The sequence below is a fragment of the Pan paniscus genome, chromosome 6 (assembly GCF_029289425.2).
Source record: "Pan paniscus chromosome 6, NHGRI_mPanPan1-v2.0_pri, whole genome shotgun sequence".
Lineage (NCBI taxonomy): Eukaryota > Metazoa > Chordata > Mammalia > Primates > Hominidae > Pan > Pan paniscus.
The window spans coordinates 116,699,186-116,724,020 of NC_073255.2; the positions used below are offsets into that span (position 1 = coordinate 116,699,186).

At 52.2% G+C, this 24,835-nt stretch overlaps 1 protein-coding gene across 2 annotated transcripts; it reads right to left on the reverse strand.

The window, feature by feature from the left end:
* Positions 1–435: 435 nt before the first annotated feature.
* Positions 436–24,113, reverse strand: TMEM130 (transmembrane protein 130). 2 transcript variants are annotated; one of them, XM_003815700.5, is made up of 8 exons: positions 23,714–24,113; positions 17,032–17,337; positions 14,143–14,302; positions 9,974–10,140; positions 9,197–9,281; positions 5,366–5,568; positions 2,525–2,637; positions 436–2,186 (listed from the first exon to the last, which is right to left on the reverse strand). In XM_003815700.5, exons 1-8 carry the CDS (start codon positions 23,796–23,798, stop codon positions 1,998–2,000), a joined length of 1,308 nt encoding a protein of 435 aa, XP_003815748.1. In that variant the 5' UTR covers positions 23,799–24,113; the 3' UTR covers positions 436–1,997. The 2 variants fall into 2 exon arrangements, with proteins under 2 accessions (XP_003815748.1, XP_003815747.1); XM_003815699.5 differs by having other exon boundaries at positions 436–2,150; positions 23,714–24,109.
* Positions 24,114–24,835: the final 722 nt, after the last annotated feature.

Sequence of the window (24,835 nt, forward strand, 5' to 3'; positions counted from 1 at the left end):
TGAAAATTCTTGTTTACCAAGATCTCTAGCAATTCTCATGAACCTCAAAGTTTAAGAAGCCTGCTAGAGACTAGTGGTTCTCATACCTGATATGCACCAGAATCGCAGAGGGCTTGTGAAAACAGGTGGCTGCCCCCCTACCCAGGCACTGCTTCAGGTATCAGGTCGAGCCCAAGGGTCTGCATTTCCAACACGTCCCCAGGTGTGGTCCACGTTCCTCCTCTGGCTCTAGAATCCCCCTGAGGTCTCAGACAGGGATGCATGTCCAAGTCACCCGGGGACAGCTCTCCCCACCTCCAGGGACCTGAACTGGCTCCCTTCAGTTGTCTTCACCACAGAGGACAAGTGGGATGTCCTGCTGCGTCACAGCACTGCCGTTGCTGTCTGCAAGGCAAAAACGTCCATGCACAAAAGAGAGACTCCGGCCACACCGTCTATGCTTGGCTATATTCAGAGCACACAAGCTTTATTTAGCAACAATGGCAGTATTTCATGAGAATGAGCTGCACAATAGTGTAAATGCCATTTTCTGCACACAGCCTGGGAGCAGATGGTTACAGCGACAGAGCCCAGACCCCACAGTCCTCCCCTGCCCTTCCTGACAGGCTCCGGCTACTTCTGGCCTCATTATTGTCTCTCTCAGCCACAGCCCAGGTCGCTGGGCCAGAAAGGAGGGTGCAGGCTGGTTCCGCTGCTCAGGCTCTGTCATCCTGCTTCTTCCTTCTCAAGGCCACCTCGGGAGCAGCTGGCCGGCAAGAATGCCCCCCTCACACACAGGGAACCCAAGTCCCTGCTGACTCAACCTCTTCTTTTTTTTTTTTTTTTGAGACAGAGTCTCGCTCTGTCACTCAGGCTGGAGTGCAGTGGCGCCATCTGGGCTCACTGCAAGCTCTGCCTCCCGGGTTCGCACAATTCTCCTGCCTCAGCCTCCTGAGTAGCTGGGACTACAGGCGCCCACCACCACGCCCGGCTAACTTTTTGTATTTTTTTAGTAGAGACGGGGTTTCACCGTGTTAGCCAGGATGGTCTCGATCTCCTGATCTCGTGATCCACCCGCCTCGGCCTCCCAAAGTGCTGGGATTACAGGCATGAGCCACCGTGCCCGGCCCTGACTCAACCTCTTCTACCGCTGCAAGGCCTTTTCCTCAGTGAAAGTTTCACAGATGGGTTTCGATAAAATAAGATGATATTTATAAAGCACTCTGCAATCACTCAGTATTAGTCCTGCCCCCCATCCAGCCCCCTGCCAGCCAGCAGGGACTAGGATGGCCTTATAAAGGGCGCAAGAACTGCAGAGACAAAGCACAAAGGGAGGGCCCGGGCCCAGAACATGTCAGGGCTGCTTGGAGGTCAAATTTCCTTTCAGCTCTAGTGCAGGGTGCATCCCAGCAACCGACTTAACCAGATACAGAGCTAATCATCTGAAATGCCCATGTGACGCATGTGTTTATATTTCTGTGTGTGTGTGTGTGTGTGTGTGTGGTGTGTGTGCACATGCACACTTCTCTCTGTGAGTGTGCCCATCTATGTGTACAACCTTTAGTTATGGATTTTTAACCCTTTATGACCTTCTTTCTAGCTCTCTGGCACAGGCAGGGCTGTCTGGGGGAGGAAACTGAGAACCCCCAATGGACAGCAGATGTGCCAATATGAGAGGAATGGGCAGTGGGCAGCCAGGCCCACCTGGGAGTCAACACGGAACACCCCAAGCATCAAAGTCCTGCACGAAGCCTCTTCAAAGGTAGGGGGTCAAGGGGGTGGTAACCGAGTGGGGCTTATGTCAGTGGCTGGACTGTACAGATGGGTGAATGGCTGGGGTCAGGGGTGACAGAGAGGGAGGGGCTTGTGGCAGTGGCTGAACTGTACAGATGGATGGATGATCCAGGCCAACAGCCCCACGCAAATGAACCCCTCCTGGTCAGTGGTGCACACCACCCTGCTGGAAACTCCAAGTCAGCAGTCAGTTAACACTGAGATGGGGTGGGGAGGGGGAGTGCTCACACGGTGTAAGTTTTGACAGACTTATAGAGGGGCGGGAGCAGCCCGTGGTTCTCACGAACAATTTCCAGGTACTCAGATGGAGTCTCCAGCAAGAAAGGCCCACAGCACATCTGGCAGCAGCACCTGACCCCAGAGGGTGGCTCCGGGTTCTTGTCAGACATGGGGGAAAAGTCAAAATCAGCCACCTATGATGAACAAAATCCCACGGGTCAATCACCCGCCCACCAGGAGCCCCATCAGGTGGCCTTATGAGCTCAGCTGCCTGGTGGCAGAGTGCACAGAAACACCTTTCTGGCACCACACAGATGCAAGAGATGGATATAGGAGATAAATCAGATGGGACACCAACTTAGCAATTTTTCCTGGTCTACAGATGCCTCTTGGGCACATCACCCCAAGTCCCGGAGCCTCACTGTAATATCAAGACCCCCTCCAGGCATCCTGGCCTGGCCCCCATACCCTCTCTAAACATCCTCTCTAGGCAAGGCCCAGTAGTCCAGCCCCCACCCCACTGAGTACCCACCTCCACCATGTCCTTTTGCTGAGTGGCATTCCGCAGGGTCATGTACATGATGAAGGCCAACATCACAGTGATAAGTGTAGCACATGGGAAAGCAAAGACAGCCGGCTGGATTCCTGGGAATGAAAGAAGTAACATTACAGGACTGGGTAGCTGGTACTATAGTGCTGGTTCTCAGGAAGCAAGCACAACAAAGGAGGGAATGGTCAAGCCTCACCAGTGATTTTTTTTACCCTCATGTACATGCATCCCAACTGGGCAACCCCAATAGGTAAATCCAGGACTTCACAAAAAATAAACTGGGGTCTGGGTAGGGGGCTTTCAGCTTACATCCACAAGTTACTTGGTAGCAACTTCCAAGAGGGGCAGCTAAATTCCTCACACCTTGAGTGAGGGCTGGACTCAGCGACCAGCTCCTAGTGTACAGCAGATGAAAGGAGTGACAGTGCATGACTCCTGAGTCTAAGCCATAAAAGACACCACAGCTCCCTCTTTGCTCTCTCGGGTGACACACTTTTGGGAAGGGCAGCCATGTTGTGAGGTCACCCAATCAGCACTGTGTCCCCTGCTTCAGCTTCTCACGCTCTGGCAACTGCAGGCTCACCCAATAAACCTGTTGCTATGAAATGGTATGGTAGAAAGAGTCCAGTGTCTGAAGTTGAACAGTCCTGGGTTCAAATCCTAGCTCTGAATAGGCTACCTCATGCTAATGCTGACCTGCAAGACTGCTAAGGAGATGCAATAAGAAGAGGGGTGTTGATGTGTGTGGCATGTGGTAGGTGACCAGGAAGTGTGGGTTCCCTCTCCCTTTTCCCTCACCCTCTGCCATGAGGGTCTGTTTCCAAAGAAAAGTTGTCATTGATTACCTGTACTGCTGTCTTCTCTGAAGAATTCAGGGAGTTCCTGATTGGAACTTGGTCCCCAGAGGGTGCTGAGAGATGCAGGGCTCAAGTGACCTGATGATGCCCACAAAGTAAGCCAGGGCCAAGATTGAGTGTAGCATCCTCTCAGGGGCCCAGAGTGGGATTGGGGAAACTGGAGGGGACAGTGACAGCTTCAGGTGCATCCATAGGACCAACCTTGAAGACAGGTGCAGCTGGCAGGGTTTGGCATGAGCTTGGGAGCACTGGGAAGAACTAACTCCTACCCCGGGACCAGGTATCTGAAACCCTGGCTCAGGCTCAGGCTGACATCCAGTCTTGTTGCCTCCCTGTGCCTTAGTTTCCCCTTTTGTAGCATCAAAGGTAGAAGTAGGTTGGGCATCTGAAAGACAGTGCCTTCAGGACCTGAGATCCTACGCTATGTAAGGAAGTACTTCTCTGGGGCTCCCAGAGTCCTCCATAAAAATGAAGTGTAGAACCCAATGCTGTCATCAGCAAAGCCCACAATCGTAAGCCAGGGGCTGGGCTGATGATAGTTTTGGAAGGGTATTTCAAGAAAGAAGGTTGGGCATCCTTTTCTCTTTTTTATTTTTTATTTATTTTTCTGGAGACAGGGTCTCACTCTGTCGCTCAGGCTGGAGTGCTGTGGTGTGATCTTGACTCATTGCAGCCTCAACCTCCTGGGCTCAAGTGATCTACCACATCAGCTTCCCGAGTAGCATAGCAGAGACCTACAGGCACACGCCACTCTCTCTCTCTCTCAATCCCTCTCTCTCTCTCTGTCTCTCTCATATATATATATATATATATATATATATTTTTTTTTTTTTTTTTTTTTTGAGACAAGAGCCTCTCTGTGGCCCAGGCTGGAGTGCAGCAGCTCAATCTCAGCTCACTGCAACCTCCACCTCCCAGGTTCAAGGGATTCTCATGCCTCCACCTCCTGCGTAGCTGGGATTACAGACTCCCACCACCACACCCAGCTAACTTTTTGGTATTTTTAGTAGAGACAGGTTTTGCCATGTTGGCCAGACTGGTCTCAAACTCCTGGCCTCAAGTGATCCACCCACCTCGGCCTCTCAAAGTGCTGCAATTACAGGCACGAGCCACCGCATCTGTCCTATTTTTATATCTTTTGTAGAGACAGAGTTTTGCCACGTTGCCCAGGCTGGTCTCAGACTCCTGGGTTCAATCAATCCACCCGCCTCAGCCTCCCAGAGTCCTGGGAGCCACCATGCCTAGCCCAGGCATCCTTATTAACAATATGCAATGCCTTCTCCCTGCAAGACTTACTACAACACTGTGAGTTGAGTAGAGTTACTGTTGGGGATGCTGGTTTTAGCAGTGGCAACTGCTGGGGCAGGGGTGATGGTGATGAGGGAGGGAACATTGCAATCATGGTGGCTCATTTGGTGCAAAAGTGTTTGCGCTGGGGACGTGTGGTCTTGGAAATATGTGGGAGAAGACATTGGCATGGTTGCTTTTGGTCCATGAAGCTGGCATTGGGGCAGGTGGTGGCATGGGCTTATAGATGTGTGTAGGGTCGGGGTCATTGAGGTGACTTGGTGAGAATGCCTATAGAGTCGTTAGTGGTGGCAATGGTGGTCCTGGAAGAGTTGTCAGGAAAGCATATAGTAATGGTGGTAGCTGAGTTGGTTACAGTTGTTAGTGGTGCTGGTGTTGATGGTGGTGCTGGTAGAATCGACGGGTGCCATATTGGGGTTGGCAGAGTTGGTTGCTGGTGGGATTGGAGAGTTTGGTGGTGGTGGTATTGGCAGTTGGCCAGCGCTGATGTTGGCGGTCACTGGAGTCAGTGGGGTTATGGATGGTGCTGATGCTAGCGGGCTTTGTTGCTGAGGACCTTGGTAAGGCTGGCTGGTAGGAGTGTATTGGTGGTGGTGGCAGGATGGACAGGCTTGTGCTGACCATGTGGCACTGGAGCAGAAGGCGAGGTGTCACTTACTGGAGGGCCACACCTGGATCTTGTGGTACTGATGTGTCTTGCTGATGATATTCTCGGCCCGGATGCTGAAGCAGTAGTCCCCAGGGTCCCTGAAGGTGTGGGTCAGGTTGTACGCTGTGCTGGCCACGGACACAGGGTGGCACTCCCCTTCCTCCAGCGGGAGGCACTCAGGCTTGAGACGCCAGCACACAGTCAGAGGAGGGCTGCAGGGAAATGGGGGCGGTTTTTAAGAAAAGGCTCAGCAAAGCGTGTCAGCACAGACCAAGTCCAAGACAGGCCAGGTGGGCAGGAACTTCAGCGTCCTTTCCAGGACAGGACATCAAGCCGTCCTGGACTCAGCTTCATGCATTCCAGACCAGGGGACACTATGGTGCAAAAGAGATGGTCCCGGACCCCCAAGAGAATTCCAAGTGAATAAGGCCAACAGAGATATGCATAGACTGCTCACTGGAGGCAGGATGAGCGGTCTGATGGCACACATGGTGTACCATAGAAGCCCAGGGGAATAATAAGCACATCCCCCTTTTTGTTTTTTGCATTTTACGAGACAGGGACTCACTCTATTACCCAGGCTGAAGTGCAGTGGCTCAATCATAGCTCACTGCAGCCTCCAGCTCCTGAGCTCAAGCGATCTTCCTGCCTCAGCCTCCCGAGTAGCTGGGGCTACAGGCACCAGCCACCATGCCCAACTAATTTTTAAATTTAATTTAATTTAATTTTTTATTAATTATTTATTTAGAGATGGAGTCTCACTCTGTTGCCCAGGCTGGAGTGCAATGGCGCGATCTTGGCTCACTGCAACCTTCACCTCCCAGGTTTGAGCCTCAGCCTCCTAAGTAACTGGGACTACAGGCACACACAACCATGCCTGGCTAATTTTTGTATTTTTAGTAAAGACAGGGTTTCGCCATGTTGGCTAGGCTGGTCTCAAACTCCTGATCTCAGGTGACCCGCCCGCCTCGGCCTCCCAAAGTGCTGGTATTACAGGCGTGAGCCACTGCGCCTGGCCAATTTTTTAATTTTTTAATAGCGATGGGACTATATTGCCCAGGGTGGTCTCCAACTCCTAGCCTCAAGTATTCTCCTGCCCCAGCCTCCTGAAGTGCTGGGATTACAGGCATGAGCCACTGCAACCAGCATGAGAGAGTTGTTTTTTGTTTGTTTTGTTTTGTTTTTGTTTTTGTGGGGTTTTTTTGACAGAGTCTCACTCTGTCACCCAGGCTGGAGTGCAGTGGTGCGATCTCCGCTCACTGCAACCTTTGCCTCCTGGGTTCAAGTGAGTCTTCCACCTCAGCCTCCCAAGTAGCTGGGATTACAGGCATGCACCACCGCGCCTGGCTAATTTTTGTATTTTTTGGTAGAGACCAGGGTTTCACCATGTTGGCCAGGCTAATCTTTAACTCCTGACCTCAAGTGATCCACCCACCTCAGCCTCTGAAAGTGCTGGGATTGCAGACATGAGCTACCGTCCCTGACCATGAGAGCATTCTTAATGAGGTAGCCAGAGAAGGCTTCCTGGAGGAGGTGACATTTGAGCAGATCTGAATGGATAAATGAACGTTTGATGGGTGAGAAAGGATAAGGGCATTCCAAGTTATCCACATTCCACAAGCATAGGCTCAGAAGCTGGAAAATGCAGGTCCATCCAAGGAATGTGAAATGAGCATTCCAATTCCACACAACACTAGGTCCACAGGAAAAGCCATGCACTCATGCCACCTCAAATTCAGGGCTGCTAAACCCACAGGGCTTCCCATTCTCCCCATGCTAAGCTCCTGCCTCCAAAGCCCCGTGAAAACTACCTCCAACCCCTAAATTATTCACAGTTCATCTTCCTCTTCCCCTGGCCTGCATTGCTCACTCTCTGTCTGGCCTAGCATCCCTCTCATGTGTCTCTGTGTGGGCACAAGAGTCCTTCAAGGGCGGGTCGGGCACGGTGGCTCACGCCTGTAATCCCAGCACTTTGGGAGGCCGAGGTGGGCGGATCACTTGAGGTCAGGAGTTTGAAACCAGCCTGGCCGACATGATGAAACCCTGTCTTTACAAAAAATACAAAAATTAGCCCAGCGTGGTGGCACGCACCTGTAATCCCAGCTACTCGGGAGGCTGAGGCAGGAGAATCGCTTGAACCCGGGAGGCGGAGGTTGCAGTGAGCTGAGATTGCGCCACTGCACTCAAGCCTGGGCAACAAAGCAAGTCTCTGTCTGAAAAAAAGAAAGAGTCCTTTAATGCCTGGGCCCTGACCACTGATGTCTGCGGCTCTATCCATCCCAGTGGCCCCAGGGAGGGGCATCCTCATGGACAGAATGCACTCGGCATCTGTGTCTCCTCACCTACTAAACACTCAGCCTGATGCTGTTCTTGCCAGGAGCCTGGGCCAGGCTGCCTTGATTAGACTGACTGATGAGAATCCCCTGGAATGATCTGCTTCCGTGTCATGTGGGGTGCCCCACCCTGCACACAGAACCCTTGGAAATCTTGTCTACTCTGGTCTAGAAGCTTCCAGAATAGCATCTTGCCCAAAGCAGATGCTCAAGCAACTTTTGCCTGCTGGTGCAAGCTCCCCTGTGCAGACTGGAGGGCAGAACAGATTTGCTTTTTTTGTTTTTTGTTTTTTTGTTTTTTTTTTGGGGGGGCAGAGTCTTGCTCTGTCGCCCAGGCTGGAGTGCAATGGCGGGATCTCGGCTCACTGCAACCTCCATCTCCCAGGTTCAAGCAATTCCCCTGCCTCAGCCTCCCGAGTAGCTCGAATTACAGGCATGAGTCACAGCACCCGGCCTCAGAAAAGGCTTTTGAAGGCAGGCATTCCAAGGGGCTTAGAAGAATAAGAAACATCTGGACATGTGAAGGGAGAGAAGAGAACCCTGAAAGAACCACATGGGCAAAGATCTGGGGGCTGGAAAATAGGCCATGTCATACACAGAGGGCTTCTCAACAGGAGGGATCCCTCCCAACCTTTGTCTCCATGCCCATGGTGAATACAGCCCCAAAAGGCAGGTCCTCCCTCCCTGGGACCTCAAGAATTGAGCTGAGGGCTAGGTGTGGTGGCTCATGCCTGTAATCCCAGCACTTGGGGAGGCCAAGCTGGGAGGATCACTTGAGCTCAGGAGACTGAGACTAGCCTGGGCAACATAGTGAGAACCCATCTCTACAAAAATTAAAAATTGGCCAGGCATGGTGGTGCCCACCTGTAGTTCCAGCCACCCAGGAGGCTGAGGCAGGAGAATCATTTAAGCCCAGGAGGTCAAGGCTACATTGAGCTGTGATGGTGCCACTGCACTCCAACCTGGGTGACAGGGCGAAACTCTGTCTCTAAAAAATGCAAATAAAGGCAGGACGCAGTGGCTCACACCTGTAATCTCAGCACTTTAGGAGGCCAAGGCGGGTGGATCACTTGAGGTCAGGAGTTGGAGACCAGCCTGGGCAACACGGTGAAACCCCATCTCTACTAAAAATACAAAAATTAGCCGGGCATCGTGGAGTGCACCTGTAATCCCAGCTAGTCGGGAGGCTGAGTCAGGATAATCGCTTGAACCAGGGAGGCAGAGGTTGCAGTGAGCCAAGATTGCGCCACTGCACTCCAGCCTGGGCGAAAGAGCGAGACTCTGTCTCAAATAAATAAATAAATAATAAAATAAAATAAAATAAAATAAAATACTGGAGCTGAGCCCATGCTCTCCCCATGGCCCAGCCTCAAGACAAAGTGGCACTGCCCTTCCATGAGGTCCCAGACCTGGGGCCTGTCACAGAGCAAAACAGACTTGGGGTCACCATGAAGGGGGATGTGCAGAGCCCACGGGGCACCCCCAGTGCGCTCTGGAGCTCACTTACCTCCCCAGGAAGTTCAAGGTCACGGTCATCTTTTGGAAGGTCTGAATTAGGGTGGGCCCCAACACTTGGATGCCTCGAAGGGTTTCTGTAAGGCAGAGAGAACCCCATTAGACCTGGTGGCTAAGGATTGCTGTCGAGGCTCCCAGGGCACAGGGTGGTGCGACTGCCACCCTGTCCTCCCCTCCGTCCCTCTCCTAAGAGCAGGCCACAGGTCTGTGCGGGGTTCCTCTGGGTCCTGCCCTCCCCTGTCAGTGGCAGGTACTGAAGCCTGCTCAGAGGGAGGAAAGTAGGAAAGGCAGGCAAACACACAATTGTCCTGCCCATTGCCAAGTCATCGTCTGTGTCATACAGGAGAGCACCATCCTGTCAGCAAGAACCAAGACATCTTCTGCAGCTGCCCAAGGGCTCCCTCTCACCAAAGCCAGGGAGAGATAGAGACCCTCCCACCCCAGGGTGAGCCTCGGTGGGAGGCCGATGGGGCCGGGGAACAGGGAATGGCATGGACTGGCCAATTCACAGCAGACACCTGGTCACCGGCTCAGGCTCTGGGAGCAGGCAGCCCGGGGCACAAGGGCCGCTCAGCCACTGCACAGCCACATGATCCCATCCGTGGCCTGCAGCGCTCTGTCTGAAGCAGGGTTAATGATAGACGCTCCTCAGAGGTCTGTGGGGCTCCAGAAGACAGGGTGTGAGTCCAGCCCAGAGCCACTGTGATCTGTGCGTACAGTGACCCCACTCTGGAACCCCCAGACTGCATCAGCCTGCCTGGACACCCACCCTGCAGCTTCAGCGAGGCGGAGAAGTCCCCGGTCTTCTGCTTCACAGCCCTCGTGGCATCCGGCTCCACCTCTTCCCACTCCGCCACCACTTTGAGCTTCACGGTGAAGGTCCCGATGATGGAATAGTTATAATAGACCACGGAGTCTTCAGTCACCATCTGGGTCCTGTTAGGAGACAGGGAGGAGAGAGGAGGAAGACAGCAGACGGTTGCTTCCCCTTCCTGTAACTCAGAAGTGATTCATGGGACTTGCCAGAGTCAGGGGAGGCTGTACAGTGATACTCCCAGCTACCAGTGAGCACACCTGTCATTACAGCCTAGAGCCAGCCAGGGCTCCAGGTCAGCTGGCCCATTTTCCAGATGAGCAAACCGAGGCCAGAGAAGGCCTAAAATTCAGGAAAATTACAAATTTCTCACATTAGCCAAAGTTCAAGGGCTCAACAGCCCCACGTGGTGAAGACAGAAGAATTTTTTGTCAAAAATTTTTTGTTGTTGTTGTTTTTGTTTTTTGAGACAGGGTCTCACTCTGTCACCCAGTGGCACAATCATGGCTCACTGCAGCCTTGAATTCCTGGGCTTGAGCAGTCCACCTGTGTCAGCCTCCCAAGTAGCAGGGATCACAGGCGTGTACCACTGTGCCAGGCTAATACATGATTTTTTGTAGAGACAAGGTCTTACTATGTTGCCCAGGCTGGTCTCGAACTCCTGCGCTCAAGTGATCCTCTGACCTCAGCCTCCTAAAGTGCTGGGATTATAGGCATGAGCCACTGTGCCAGCCAAGCTGAGGGTTCTGTTGGACAAAGCTGCCATCCAGATTTTTCAAGTAAATGGTCTTTCCTGCAAATTGTCTGCTTTCCAATATTTATACTGTACTTTTTATCTCTCTCTCCCTTTTTTTCTTATTTTTTATTTTCCTTTTTAGAGATAAGGTTCTGCTCTGTTGCCCTGGCTGGAGTGCTGTGGTGCAATCATAGCTCACTGCAGTCTCTGAACTCTTAGGCTCAAGCAGTCCTCCCACCTCAGCCTCCCGAGTAGCTGGGACTACAGGCACGTGCCACCATCCCTGGCTAATTTTTGTATTCTTTGTAGAGACGAGGTATCACTATGTTACCCACCCTAGTCTCGAATTCCTGGGCTCAAGCTTTCCCCACCCTCTTGGCCTCTCAAAGCACTGGAATGACAGGTGTGAGCCACCATAGGCCTGCACTTATTTTCTTGACTTTCCTAAGTAAGTTAGAACTTTCAGGATAATATTGATGGACCCTGATAAGGAGCACCCTTGTCTTATTCCTGCATCTAGAGCCAGGTTCCCCCAGCATCTCAATGCAACGATTCCCCAGAGGTATTTGACCACAGGTCACTTTTGTCACCAAGAGTTAGAGAATCCACATTCCACGTTTTGCCAGGCACAATGGCTCACCCCTGTAATACCAACACTTTGGGAAGCCAAGGTGGGAGGACTGCTTGAGCCCAGAAGTTCGAGACCAGCCTGGGCAATTTGGCAAAACCCTGTCTCTACAAAAAATACAAAAATTAGCCAGTCGTAATGTTATAGGCCTGTGGTTCCAGCTATTCAAGAGGCTGAGGTGGGAGGATCACTTGAGGCCAGGAGGCGGAGGTTGCAGTGAGCAGTGATCACGCCACTGCACTCCAGCCTGGGCAACAGAGCGAGACCCTGTCTCAAAAACAGAAACAAAAACAAAAACACATCCTTTTTTTTTTTTTTTTTTGAGAGGGAGTCTCGTTCTGTCACCCAGGCTGAAGTGCAGTGGCATGATCTCGGCTCACTGCAACCTCCTCCTACCCGGTTCAAACGATTCTCCTGCCTCAGCCTCCCAAGTAGCTGGGAATACAGGCGCACACCACCATGCCCGGCTAATTTTTGTTTGTTTGTTTGTTTTGTATTTTTAGTACAGACGGGGTTTTGCCATGTTGGCCAGGCTGGTCTCAAACTCCTGACCTCAAGTGATCCATCCACCTCAGCCTCCCAAAGTGCTGGGATTACAGAAGTGAGCTACTGCGCCCGGCCAAAAACAAAAACATATTTTAAGTTCTCCACTCAGTATAATGTTAGTTGTTAGTTCCAGCAACTTCTTTTTCTAGTTTATTTATATTACATTGAATGTTCATTTCTGTATAATGTTAGTTGTTAGTTCCAGCAACTTCTTTTTCTAGTTTATTGATATTACATTGAATGTTCATTTCTGTTCATACTAACGCTTTTTTGGCATCTAAAGAGATGATCTGGCCAGGCACGGTGGCTCACACCTGTCATCCCAGTGCTTTGGGAGGCTGAGGCAGGAGGATGGCTTGAGGCCAGGAGCTCAAGACCAGCCTGGCCAACATAGTGAGACCCCATCTCTACAAAACATTTTTAAAAATAGTCAGGTGTGGTGGTACATGCCTGTGGTCCCAGCTACTCGAGAGGTCGAGGCAAGAGGATTCCTTGAACACAGGAGATTGAGGCTGCAGTGAGTCAGATTTGTGCCACTGCACTCTAGCCGGGGTGACAGAGCAAGACCTTGTCTCTAAAAATGGAGGGCGGGGGGTGAGGAAAGCCAAGCACAGTGGTTCACACCTGTAATCCCAATGCTTTGAGAAGCTGAGATGGGAGGATCTCTTGAGCCCAGGAGGTCGAGACCAGCCTGGGCAACATAGTAAGATCCTGTCTCTACAAAAATATTTTAAAATTAGCTGGGTGTAGTGGTGCATGCCTGTAATCCCAGCTACTCAGGAGGCAGAGGTGGGATGAGTGCTTGAGGCTGGGAGGTCAAGGCGGCAGTGATCTATAATCACACCACTGTACTCTAGCCTGAGTGTCTGACCACAGGTTGCTTTTGTCACCAAGAGTTAGGAAATCCACATTCTGAGTTTTGCTGGGCACAGTGGCTCACCCCTGTAATCCCAACACTTTGGGAGGAGGAAGGGAGGGAAGGAAGGGGAGGGGAGGGTAGGAAGGAAGAGAGGGAGGGAGAGAGGGAGGGAGGGGAGAGGAGAGGAAGGGGGAAGGAAGGAAGGAAGGAAGGAAGGGAGAAAGAAGAAAGAAAAAAGAAAAAGGAAAGGAAAGAAAGGAAAGGAAGAAAAAGAAAGGAAGGAAGAAAGGAAGGGAGGGAGGGAGGGAGGGAGGAAGGGAGTAGGGCCAAGCATGGCGGCTCCCACTTGTAACCTCAGCACTTAGGGAGGCAGAGGCAGGAGGATCACTTGAGCCCAGGAGTTCAAGACCAGCCTTGGCAACATAGCAAGACCCTGTTCTCCTCCACCAAAAAGGGGAAAAAAGACAAAAAGTTAAAAAGGAGGAATAAAGAGAAACGAAGCCAGAGCACCTGGGTTCTACCTCGTATCTACCAAGGGTTGGCTGGGTACCCTTCAAGGTCAAATGGGAAAAAATCCCATGTACCTTTACCTTCCTTAAATGGCTGTTTTGGGCACCAATGGCCTCCTCTATTAGGTGAAGACACCACAAAGGCAGGGCTAGTGGCTGATTCACCAGTGTTCTCCGGGACCCCCAGTCGTGGCAGAGAGGAGGTGTTTGAAGGATGTTTGAAGGGAGACAGGGTGAGCAGGGAAAGGAGAGGAGCTTCAGGTGGGTGCAGTGGCTCACACCTGTAATCCCGGTATTTTGGGAGGCCAAGGTCGGAGGATCACTTGAGGTCAGGAGTTCAAGACCAGCCTGGCCAACATGGTGAAACCCAGTCTCTACTAAAAAATATAAATAAATAAATAAATAAATTAATTAATTAATTAAATTTAATATGAAAATTAGCCAGGCATGGTGGCTCACACCTGTAATCCTAGCACTTTGGGAGGCCAAGACAGGCACATCACTTGAGGCCAGGAGTTTGAGACTAGCCTGGCCAACATGGTGAAACCCCATCTCTACTAAAAAATATATATATATATATACAAAAATTAGCCGGGTGTGGTGGCGCAAGCCTGTAGTTCCAGTTACTGGGGAGGCTGAGGCAGGAGAATCACTTGAACCCAGGAGGAAGAGGTTGCAGTGAGCCAAGATGGTACTACTGCACTCCAGCCTGGATGACAGAACAAGACTGCATCTCAAAAAAAAAAAAAAAATTAAAGGTGAAGAGATTCGGAGTACCCTGCACAGTGCGCGGGACAGTGGGACACCAGTGACAGCTGTAGGGCCTGCAGAGTGGTAAGGACCTACCCGTCCCCGAAGTCCCAGCTGTAGAGAAACAAGGCGGTCTTGAGGAAGTTGCTTGGGTCATGGAGGAGGAAGGAGACTTTCAGGATGGTCTTAGTGAGATAGGAGCTGGGCCAGGGTAGGGAAGTGTTCTGGGTGACAACAAGGTCCCCCACGAGGAACTCTGGGAGAGAGAGAGACACGGGAGGGTGAGTCTTGGAGATTCAGGGATCAGGAAACCAGGTAGAGACTTCATGGGCAGCTGTCAAAGCCACCACTTCCCTGCCCGGACCTTCTGGCTGTCAGAGCTAGGCAGGGAGAGGGGACACCCCCCCACAACTCCCCAAAGACCCCTGAACACAGAGGCATCTGCACCCTCCCCCTGCTGCATGAACACTGCTGAACACCGGAGGACTCTGTCACATTCACTGTTTTCTCTCCTGTCCCCTCTCACAAGGACCCTGAACTTTCTGGCACAAAAGATGCCCAAGGTCAGAAGGAAATGCATGGCTGGGTGCGGTGGCTCACACCTGTAATCCCAGCACTTTGGGAGGCCGAGGTTGGTGGATCACAAGGTCAAGAGTTCAAGACCAGCCTGGCCAAGATGGTGAAACCCCGTCACTACTAAAAACACAAAAATTAGCCAGGTGTGGTGGCACACACCTGTAGTCACAGCTATTTGGGAGGCTGAGGGAGGAGAATCGCTTGAACCTGGGAGGCGGAGGTTGCAGTGAGCCAAGATCGCGCCACTGCACTCCAGCCTGGGTGACAGAGCGAGACTCTGTCTCAAAAAAAAAAAAAAAAAAAAAAAAGAAGAAGGAAATGCATAAGCTTTGAAAGGAACTTTTGAGAAATATTTCAGAATGTCAGGTGACCCTAGAAAAATTAGCAGTTCCAATGACCAGGCACGGTGGCTCACACCTATAATCCCAACACTTTGGGAGGCCAACACGGGCAGATCACGAGGTCAGGAGATCAAGACCAACCTGACTAACACAGTGAAACCCTGTCTCTATTAAAAATACAAAAACAAAATTAGCCAGGCATGGTAGCGGGCACCTGTAGTCCCAGCTACTTGGGAGGCTGAGGCGGGAGAATGGTGTGAATCCGGGAGGCAGAGCTTGCAGTGAGTCGAGATCGCGCCACTGCACTCCAGCCTGGGTGACAGAGCAAGACTCCGTCTCAAAAAGAAAAAAGAAAAATTAGCAGTTCCACTGATCACAGCTTCACACGTTGGGACCACTGTCCTATGTCTACTTCTCTAAAAAGAAAAAAAATTGGTGGGGCACGGTGGCTCACACCTGTAATCCCAGCACTTTGGGAGACTGAGGTGGGCAGATCACTTGAGGCCAGAAGTTTGAGACCAGCCTGGCCAACATGGCGAAACCCTGTCTCTACTAAAAATACAAAAATTAGCTGGGTGTGGTGGCCAGCACCTGTAGTCCCAGCTACTTGGGAGGCGAAGGCACGAGAATCGCTTGAACTGGGAGGTGGAGGTTGCAGTGAGCCAAGATCACAGCACCACTCCAGCCTGGGCAACAGAAGGAGACTCTGACTCAAAAATAATAATAATAAATTAATTAAAATTAGTAAAAGTGGAAAGAAAAAGGCATGCTCAATAGAGCTCATTTGGAAAATGTTCAAACATAAAATAAGAAGAAAAGAAGCTAACTAACATTCACCTCAACCACTGTTGCCATTTTGAAGTATGACAAAGTATTTGCTTCAGTGTTTAATATACACATACATTAAATACAGATTATTGGGTTAGACAATTCTGTGCTTTGCTTTTTTAATATGTAATTTTACATGCATGTGTATTTACCCATGGCCCTACAAACTCATTGTAAGGGTCACTGTTAATAGTAGTATAAATGATTTCATTATATTTAGCCAGTCTCCTCATGGTTGCTCACTTAGCTTGTTTATCTCTTCTTTTGCTATTATAAACACTATTGCAATGAACATCTTAATGCAAAAGGCATGACCCAAATGCAGGTTTATTTCCTGAAGATAAATTCATTATTAGACTGGAAAGTCTAAAGGGGCAAAGGGGCATCTTCTCTTGGAATGAGAGAGAGAGAGAGAGAGAGAGAGAGAGAGAGAGACAAAGAGACATAGAGACAGAGATAAAGAGACAGACAGAGACAAAGAGACAGAGACAGAGACAGAGAACAGAAAGAGCAAGATAGAAAGGGAAAACAGAGAGAGAAGGGACAGAAAGAGACAGACAGAGATAGAGAGAACAGAGAGAAGGACAGACAGAGACAGAAAAGAAAGGGGAGAAAGAGGGGAGAAAGAACCAGTGAATGACTGGCCCCAAGACTACAATAATTTCTTTCTTTTTTTTTTTTTTTTGAGATGCAGTCTCACCCTGTCCCCCAGGCTGGAGTGCAGTGGCACGTTCTCGGCTCACTGCAACCTCTGCCCCCCAGGTTCAAGCGATTCTCCTGCTTCAGCCTCTTATACAGCTGGGATTATAGGTGCCCACCACCATGCCCTCACTAATTTTTGTATTTTTAGTGGAGACGGGGTTTTGTCATGCTGGCCAGATGGCTCTCAAACTCCTGATCTCAGGCGATCCACCTGCCTCGGCCTCCCGAAGTGCTGGGATTACAGGCGTGAGCCACCGCGCCCAGCCGAGACTACAATAATTTCTAACCAACAGTACCTATTGACCAGCCGCTCTCCACAGGGTTGTATTAATGTATAGCCTCAGCAGCAATAGGCGTCCCTTTTAGCACAATACCTCCTGGGGGCAATCACTGCCATTTTCAGATCCTTTCTAACTCGACTGACCCGGGGAAGGAACCTACGGGCCTAATCTGCACTGATCTGATTCCTAGCGAAGCTTGATGTTTTTCTCTGCACCAAGGGTTTGAAGGCAAACTAGCAAATGGGAGCGACCCTCACCTGTGATGGGGAGGACCACAAAGCCCCTGGCCACAGGCTGGCACATCCAGCAGTCAGCGGCAGTGACCCAGACAGAGACCGGGAATTCCCCGGGCACATGGCCGACCACACGGATGGTGGAGCTGAGACCCTTCTCCATCTTGCCAGTGAGCACCAGCGGGGTGTGGATCCAGTGGAAGCGGTAGAGGTGGGCGTCGGCGGGCAGGGCCAGGCTGCCGTTGTCCTTGGCCACCAGGCTGGCCGAGATGGTCACCACCGCTCCCGTGGTGGCAGGGCTATCGGTGGTGAGATTGAGTTCATACAGGCCTAGGAGCCCAGAAACAAAGACTGTGTTTCAGAATGGTATGTGGCAAGGAGCCCCACAGCCACCTCTGGGCTGGCATCAACTATTCTATTTCCCAGGTGGAGAAACTGAGGCTCAGGCAGCTCAAGTGACTTGCCCAAGGGTCACTCAGCCAATTCGACATCAAACCTGGGTCCCACTGACTCCAAATCACAGTCTTTTCAGTCTTATTTCCCCTTCCTTCCTTCCCTCCCTCCCTCCTTCCTTCCCTCCTTCCTCCTTCCCTGCCTCTCTTCTTTCTTTTCTTCCTTCCTTTTTCTTTCCTTTCCTTCCTTTCTCTTTTCTTTTCTTTCTCTCTCCTTCCTTCCTTCCTCTCTCCCTCCCTCCTCTTTTTTTCTTTCTTTCTCTTCTTTCTTTCTTTTTTTCTCCCTTCCTTCCTTTTCTTTCTTCTTTCTTCTTTCTTTCTTCCTTTCTTCCTCTCTCTCTCTCTCTCACTCTCTCTCTCTCCCTTTCATTCTCTGGATCTCACTCTGTCACCCAGACTGGACTACAATCATCACAGTTCACTGCAGCCTCCACCTTCTAGGATCAAGAGATCTTCCTGCCTCAGCCTCCCAAATAACTGAAACTATAGGCACACACCACCACACCCAGCTAATTTTTTATTTTTTGTAGAGATGGGGGTCTATGTTGCCCAGGCTGCCCAAATTATATTTTGTTTTCCTGCCAGCCGGGCAGGGCCTTGGTTAGTGGCTACTCTTCTGGACAGGCCACACAGAGAACATTTCTACCATTCCCCAGAATTCTTTTGGTTTTGTTTTGAGACAAGGTCTCCCTCTGTCATCCAGGCTGGGGTGTAGTGGCATGATCATAGCTCACTGCAGCCTCAAACTCCTGGGCTCAAGTGATCCTCCCACCTCAGCCTGCCAAGTAGGTGTGACTTGTAGGTCCAAGTCACCACGCTTGGCTGATTTTTTCTTTTTTTTTTTTTTTTTTGTAGAGACAGGATCTCACTATGTTGCCCAGCCTGGTCTCGAACTCCTGGCTTCAACCACTCCTCCTGCCTTAGCCTCCCAAAGTGCTGGGATTACAGGCATGAGCCAGCGTCCTCAACCACATTGTCCAAAGATCTACTGGACAGTGCTGGTCTCATGCCTCTGGATTCCTCCTCTCCTCACTCCTCTCTCTCTGTCAGAGTTAAAGGATCCAGCTGTCGGCCAGGCATCATGGCTCATGCCTGTAATCCCAGCACTTTGGGAGGCCGAGGTAAGCGGATTACTTGAAGTCAGGAGTTCAAGACCAGCCTGGCCAACATGGTGAAACCCTGTCTCCACTAAAAATACAAAAAATTAGCTGGGTGTGGTGGTGCATGACTGTAATCCCAGCTACTCAGGAGGCTGAGGCAGGGGAATCGCTGGAACCCAAGAGGCAGAGATTGCAATGAGCCGACATCGAGCCACTGCATTCCAGCCTGGGCGACAAGAGTGAGACTCCGTCTCAAAAACAAAAGAAAACAAACAATAAAAACACTTCCCTGTACCTCTCACCCCCTCAGCTCTTTCCCAACAGCTGAGTCCACTGTTGTCACAACTCCATGTGGAAATGAAAGTTTCTTTGCCTTTCCTGCTATGCTTCAAACTCGTTTAGAGCAGGGGTTATTTCCATCATCCCTGTGACCAGCACAACGCTTGGCACATAGCAGGTGTTTGGTACTGCTGTTGCCAAGGGGCACCCGGAGAGCAGGTGCAGCAGAGGGACCAGCCCACCTGGCCCTGCCCCAGGAGACTGTTCACCCAGGTGGCACTGACTGAGTCCCTTCCGTGGACCCCATCCCTACCGTGTTGGGAGGATCCAGAAATACAGAACACGCCCCTCCCCGGAGGGACCTCACAGGAGACCTGCTGGGCTTTCAACAAGAAAGGCTGGCCAGGTGCAGTGGCTCACACCTGTAATTCCAGCACTTTGGGAGGCCGAGGCGGGCGGATCACCTGAGGTCAGGAGTTCCAGATCAGCCTGACCAACATGGAGAAACCCCCGTTTCTACTAAAAATACAAAATTAACCAGGTGTGGTGGCATGCGCCTGTAATCACAGCTACTCGGGAGACTGAGGCAGGAGAATTGCTTGAACCCAGAAGGCAGAGGTTGCAGTGAGCCAAGATTGCGCCACTGCACTCCAGCCTGGACGACAAGAGTGAAACTCTGTCTCAAAAAAATTTAAAAAAAGAAAGGCCAACTATTTGACCTTGTGGTTTTCAACTATTTCAACTATTTTACCTTGTTTTTCTTTCACAAATTTTCATTAGATCCCTTACCCTCTCTCTGCCACTCTATTATGAGGGGGGAGGGGGATGAAAACTGTTGGATAATATTCAACCCCGTTAGCTGCCCACATCCCACCTGTCCCTCGACGAGTCTCCAGTCTGGGTCCTTTTATGGTTCCCAAAATGTGGCAGAAAGGTGGGTGCTGGCCTTCTGGCGATGGGGATGTGGGGACAGTAGATGCACGACCGAGTGGGCACAAGGTCCCCCCACAAGTCCCCCCAGGAACCTGTCAGCTCCAGGTCCACTTTGGGAAATCACTCGTGGAAGAAATAGCAGCCTGGCCTCCTGGGCTCTAAAATTGCATCTCGGTCAGGCACGGTGGCTCATGCCTGTAATTCCAGCACTTTGGGAGGCCGAGGTGGGTGGATCACCTGAGGTCAGGCGTTCGAGACCAGCCTGGCCAACATGGCGAAACCCCGTCTCTACTAAAAATACAAAATTAGCCGGGTGTGGTGGCGAACGCCTGTAATCCCAGCTACTCGGGAGGCTGAGGCCGGAGAATTACTTGAACCTGGGAGATGGTGGTTGCCATGAGCCAAGATTGCGCCACTGCACTCCAGCCTGGGCAAAAAGAGCGAAACTCCATCTCAAATAAATAAATACATAAATCAAATAAAATCATATCTCCCCAAAGCCAGCACCAACAGGGTGGAAAACCCCTCTAGATGAGGCAACATTTTAAAGTAAAAATGCTGCCCATCCCGTGTTCCCTGGGGGCTGGGGGTTGTGGCACGATGACTGACCCTGATACATCCCCACGTCCCTGCCTCGTCCTCCCCTCCCTTAGCAGGTACATGGTCCCCAGACATCTGACGGATGCGTGGGCCACCCTCGTGTGGTTTCCAGGGCAGGGCCAGCCCGGGGAGTAGAAGCAGGAATCGAGGGGGCAAGGGAAGCCCCTTCTAGTGCCCAGGCAACTCTGAGATTATTTTTTCAGCCGCATCTCATTCACTTCAAAGCAACATCACCTGTCCCTGTGGGGGACTCCAGCTCCGACCTTTCCTCAGGCCCACCTCACACGTTCGCTGCTTTGGCCCACATCACGCATTTCCTTTTTTTTCAGGGCCATTTCTTAAATTATAAAGGCATTTGAGGCCGGGCCCAGTCAGCTCACACCTGTAATCACAGCGCTTTGAAGTCAGAGGGTCACTTGAGCCCAGGAGTTTTAGATCAGCCTGAGCAACACAGCGACACCCATTCGCTACAAAAAAAAATTTTTTTTTAATTAGCCAGGCATGGTAGCGTGTACCTGTTGCCCCAGCTACTTGGAAGGCTGAGGCAGGAGGATCTCTTGAGCCCAGGGGTTTGAAGTTGCAGTGAGCTATGATGGCGCCCCTGCCCTTCAGCCTGGGCAACAAAGTGAGAGACCCTTTCTACAAAAATAAATAAATAAAAATCAAGTCATTTGAGTCAAGATGCCGAGAGCTGGTCACTTCCGAGGGAATGCTGGCATTGAAAAGGGGACCTGCAGTGTCTTAACCCCAAAGAGGGAATTCCAAAAGCGTGATGGGAGCTTTTCCACGCAAATAGAGTGGGTATATGATATTGAGGGACCTGAAGCCCGCATGGGTCACTGCTGCTGCCTGAGGCCACCCAACCAGTCTGTACCACCCTGGTTGGGCTTTGCTCTCCCTCCCCACTTTGGCTGGGAGGCAGCATTTGGCCAGGCTGTGGACAGAGAGGTGCATGGATGAGAGACCACCTCCTCCCTTATCCCCCTAACTCCTGGCACCCCTCTCCTCCCCATCCCCTCCCTGCCACCCCAGCTGAGAAGCGTGGGCCTGAGCGAGGCTGGCAGGTGGCAGGGACATTCGGCTGCATGCTAATGGCCAAACAGCATCTGCAGTGAGACAGACGCATGTTATCACGCAGATCGGTTGCCAGGGGAATGGATCAGGAGGGCAGCCGGCTGGGACTGGGAGGGGGGATGGGGGGCGGGGAGGCGCCGTGTCTGCTGCAGACGTTGCTGCAGACACTGGCCCAGCTCATGGGAGCCCACCGACCCCCCCCCACCACCACCACCTGCCAGCTCCAAGGACACTTTTTCTCAGTCTGTTTTTTCAAAATCAGGTGTGTCACAGCCCCTGGGTGATGCTGCCCCTGTTCCTCAGGGGTCTCAGGGATGGCCAGGACATCCAGGGTGGAAATGGACCAGGAAGCCTTTGCCAAATGTGGCTGAAGGAACCAATCACAGGGCCTGGTGCTCTACCCACCAAATTCATCTTTCCAGGCCGGTGTGGTGGCTCACACCTGTAATCCCAGCACTTTGGGAGGCTGAGGCAGGTGGATCACCTGAGGCCAGAGGTTCGAGACCAGCCTGGCCAACATGGCGAAGCCCTATCTCTACTAAAAATACAAAAATTAGCCAGGTGTGGTGGCAGGCGCCTGTAATCCCAGCTACTTGGGAGGCTGAGGCAGGAGAATTGATTGAACCCAGAAGGTGGAGGTTGCAGTGAGCCAAGATTGTGCCACTGCACTCCAGCCTGGGTGACAGAGCAAGACTGCGTCTCAAACAAACAAACAAAAAAATTCATCTTTCCATGTTTGGGAGTCCATGTGACATGGACTTGGGGTATGGAGCAGCCAAGGCAGAGGTTTAGGGGACACCACGGGCCCCCCAAGTCACCCAGAGCTCAAGGGGCAAAAGCAAAAAGAGATGGGGCACTCACCCCAAAGCTTGGCCCATGGAAGAAACACCTACCTTTTCCAGCAACACAGCATGTGCAGCCCTGAACATTCTAGAAAATGGCTACACCAGTCCTTTCACACAGAATATGCAGACTACCCAAAACACTTCCAAAGAGTACCTCTAAAGTCTGGATAACACAACCCAGAATTAATTAATAGTCCAGTACATGGACTTCTGACTTACAAATCCCTGATTCATGGACTCCAGAAAGGGGAAGGGTAGAAAAGTCTCCCCCACGGATGAGGGAGAAGATATGTTTCCCAACTCCACTCTTAGCCACTGTGATTTTGACCACATCAAGGGTGCAATTGGCTAGAATGGGAACCACACATGATTTCCAAATAATTAATTCACTTTTGTTATTATTTTCTTTTTCTTTTGCAATTTAGGACACATTGAAAATCTCTGACACAAATCAACCTGATGGACAAGAGACCCCTTTCCTGTATTTCCAGGAGGAAATAGGTAATCTTGTCCAAGTGCAATTCCCATAAAATTTGTCTAATTCATCCCTGAGTTGCAGGTTTTCTTTGACCTCATGGTTTTTCTTTCACAAATTTTCATTAGATCCCTTGCTCTCTCTCTCCACCGCTCTTTTATGAGGGGGGAGGGGGTGAAAAGTGGTGGATAGTATTCAACCTTCTTAGCTGCCCACGTCCCACCTGTCCCTCGAATAGTCTTCAATCTGGGTCCTTTTATGGTTCCCAAAATGTGGCAGAGAGGTGGGTGCTGGCCTTCTGGCGGTGGGGAAGTGGGGGCAGTAGACACACGACCCTGCTTCCCCCACTCCCCCACCCACACACACACCCCAGGAACCTGTGAGCTCCGGGTCCATTTTGGAAATCACCACCAGAGAGGAAATGGCAGCCTGGCCTCCTGGGCTCTAAAATCGCATCTCCCCAAAGCCAGCACCAGCACGGTGGGAAGCCCCTCTAGATGAGGCGACATTTTAAGGCAAAAACGTTGCCCATCCCGTGCTCCCTGGGGGACTGGGGAATTGTGTGGCGCGATGACGGACCCTGGCGCATCCCCACCTCCCTGCCTCGTCCTCCCCTCCCTTAGCGGGTGCATGGTCCCCAGGCATCGACGGATGCGCCGGCCACCCCCGCGCGGTTTCCAGGGCAGGGCCAGCCTGGGGGTGGGGGGGTGGAAGCAGGAATCCAGGGGGTGCGGGGAGCCCCCTCCAGTGCCCAGGCGACTTTGGGGAACAAGGGTGAAAGGAGAGGGGAAAGGGCGCTGCAGTGGCCTCAGCCGAGGAGGGAGATGCGCGCAGGGCGCACGGTGCCACCTCCGCAATCCCCGCTCCCGGGCCCACTCGCCCGCTGAGACGGTTCCAGGCCCCGGGCGGGCTGCGGCTGCAGGGAGGCCGAATTGCCCAGCGCCTTACCTGCGGCCACCCCTGCCGGGGCCCAGGGCAGGAGGCAGGCAAGCCAGAGGATGCGGCCGAGGCGCGACCACACTGCCTGGGCCATTGCGGGGCCCGGAGCGGGAGAAGCGTGGGGCGGACGCGGAGGGAATGCAGCTGGAGCTCGAGAACGGCGGCGGTCGCTCCTCCGGGCGCGCAGCGCGGGAGGTGCGGGCGCCGTGCTCGCTCGTCCTCGCCGGGGGACGCTCTGTCGCTGCGCGCCGCCGCCGCCCACAGCCCGCTGCGCGACCCCGGCCCACGTCAGCCGCGCCGCGCGCCCTCCTCCTCCTCCCGCCGTCCCGTGCTCCCGCGTCCCTCTCCACGGCCGCGTCCTCCCTCCCCGGGTCTCTTCCCACGGCCGCGCCCCCTGCCCTCCTGGAGTCCACGATCGCCCCTCCCAGCTTGCCTCCCCTCTAGGGGTTCCAGAGCTCCCTTCCTGCGCCCTGGCTCCTCCCCGCATCCCTCCCCACCCCAAATCCACCCCCGGCCGCATCCTTCCCCTCCACTACCCGAAACCACGCCCCCCGCACCCACATTTTTCCCTTCCCCCGAGCCCCTCCCCGCCCTGGATCCGATGCCGCCGGCTCTGACTCAGCGTCCCCAGGGGCGTGCGCTGCGCTGCAAGCCGCCTGCAGGTTCCTTGGGGCTCTCCTCCAGGTGCCTTCTCTCTGCACGCTCGTGGCTCCGAGATGCTACTCCTCATTCAAGAACTGTTGAGAGCTTAAGGTGCGCCAGGCGCTGGGCGAAAGGCCTCGAAATTCCTCTTGCTGCTGCTGCTGCTTCCTCTTTTCTTTTTTTTTTTTTTCTTTTTTTTAAATCTTGAGACAGAGTCTCGCTCTGTCCCAGAATGGCGCGATCTCGGCTCACTGCAACCTCCGCCTCCCGGGTTCAAGCGATTCTCCTGCCTCAGCCTCCCGAGTAAGATGGGATTACAGGTGCCCGCCACCAGGCCTGGCTAATTTTTGTATTTTTAGTAGAGACGGGGTTTCGCCATGTTGGCCAGGTTGGTCTCAAACTCCTGGCCTCAAGTGATCCTCTCGCCTCAGCCTCCCAAAATGTTGGGATTACAGGTGTAAGCCACTGTGCCCAGCCTCTTGCCCCTTC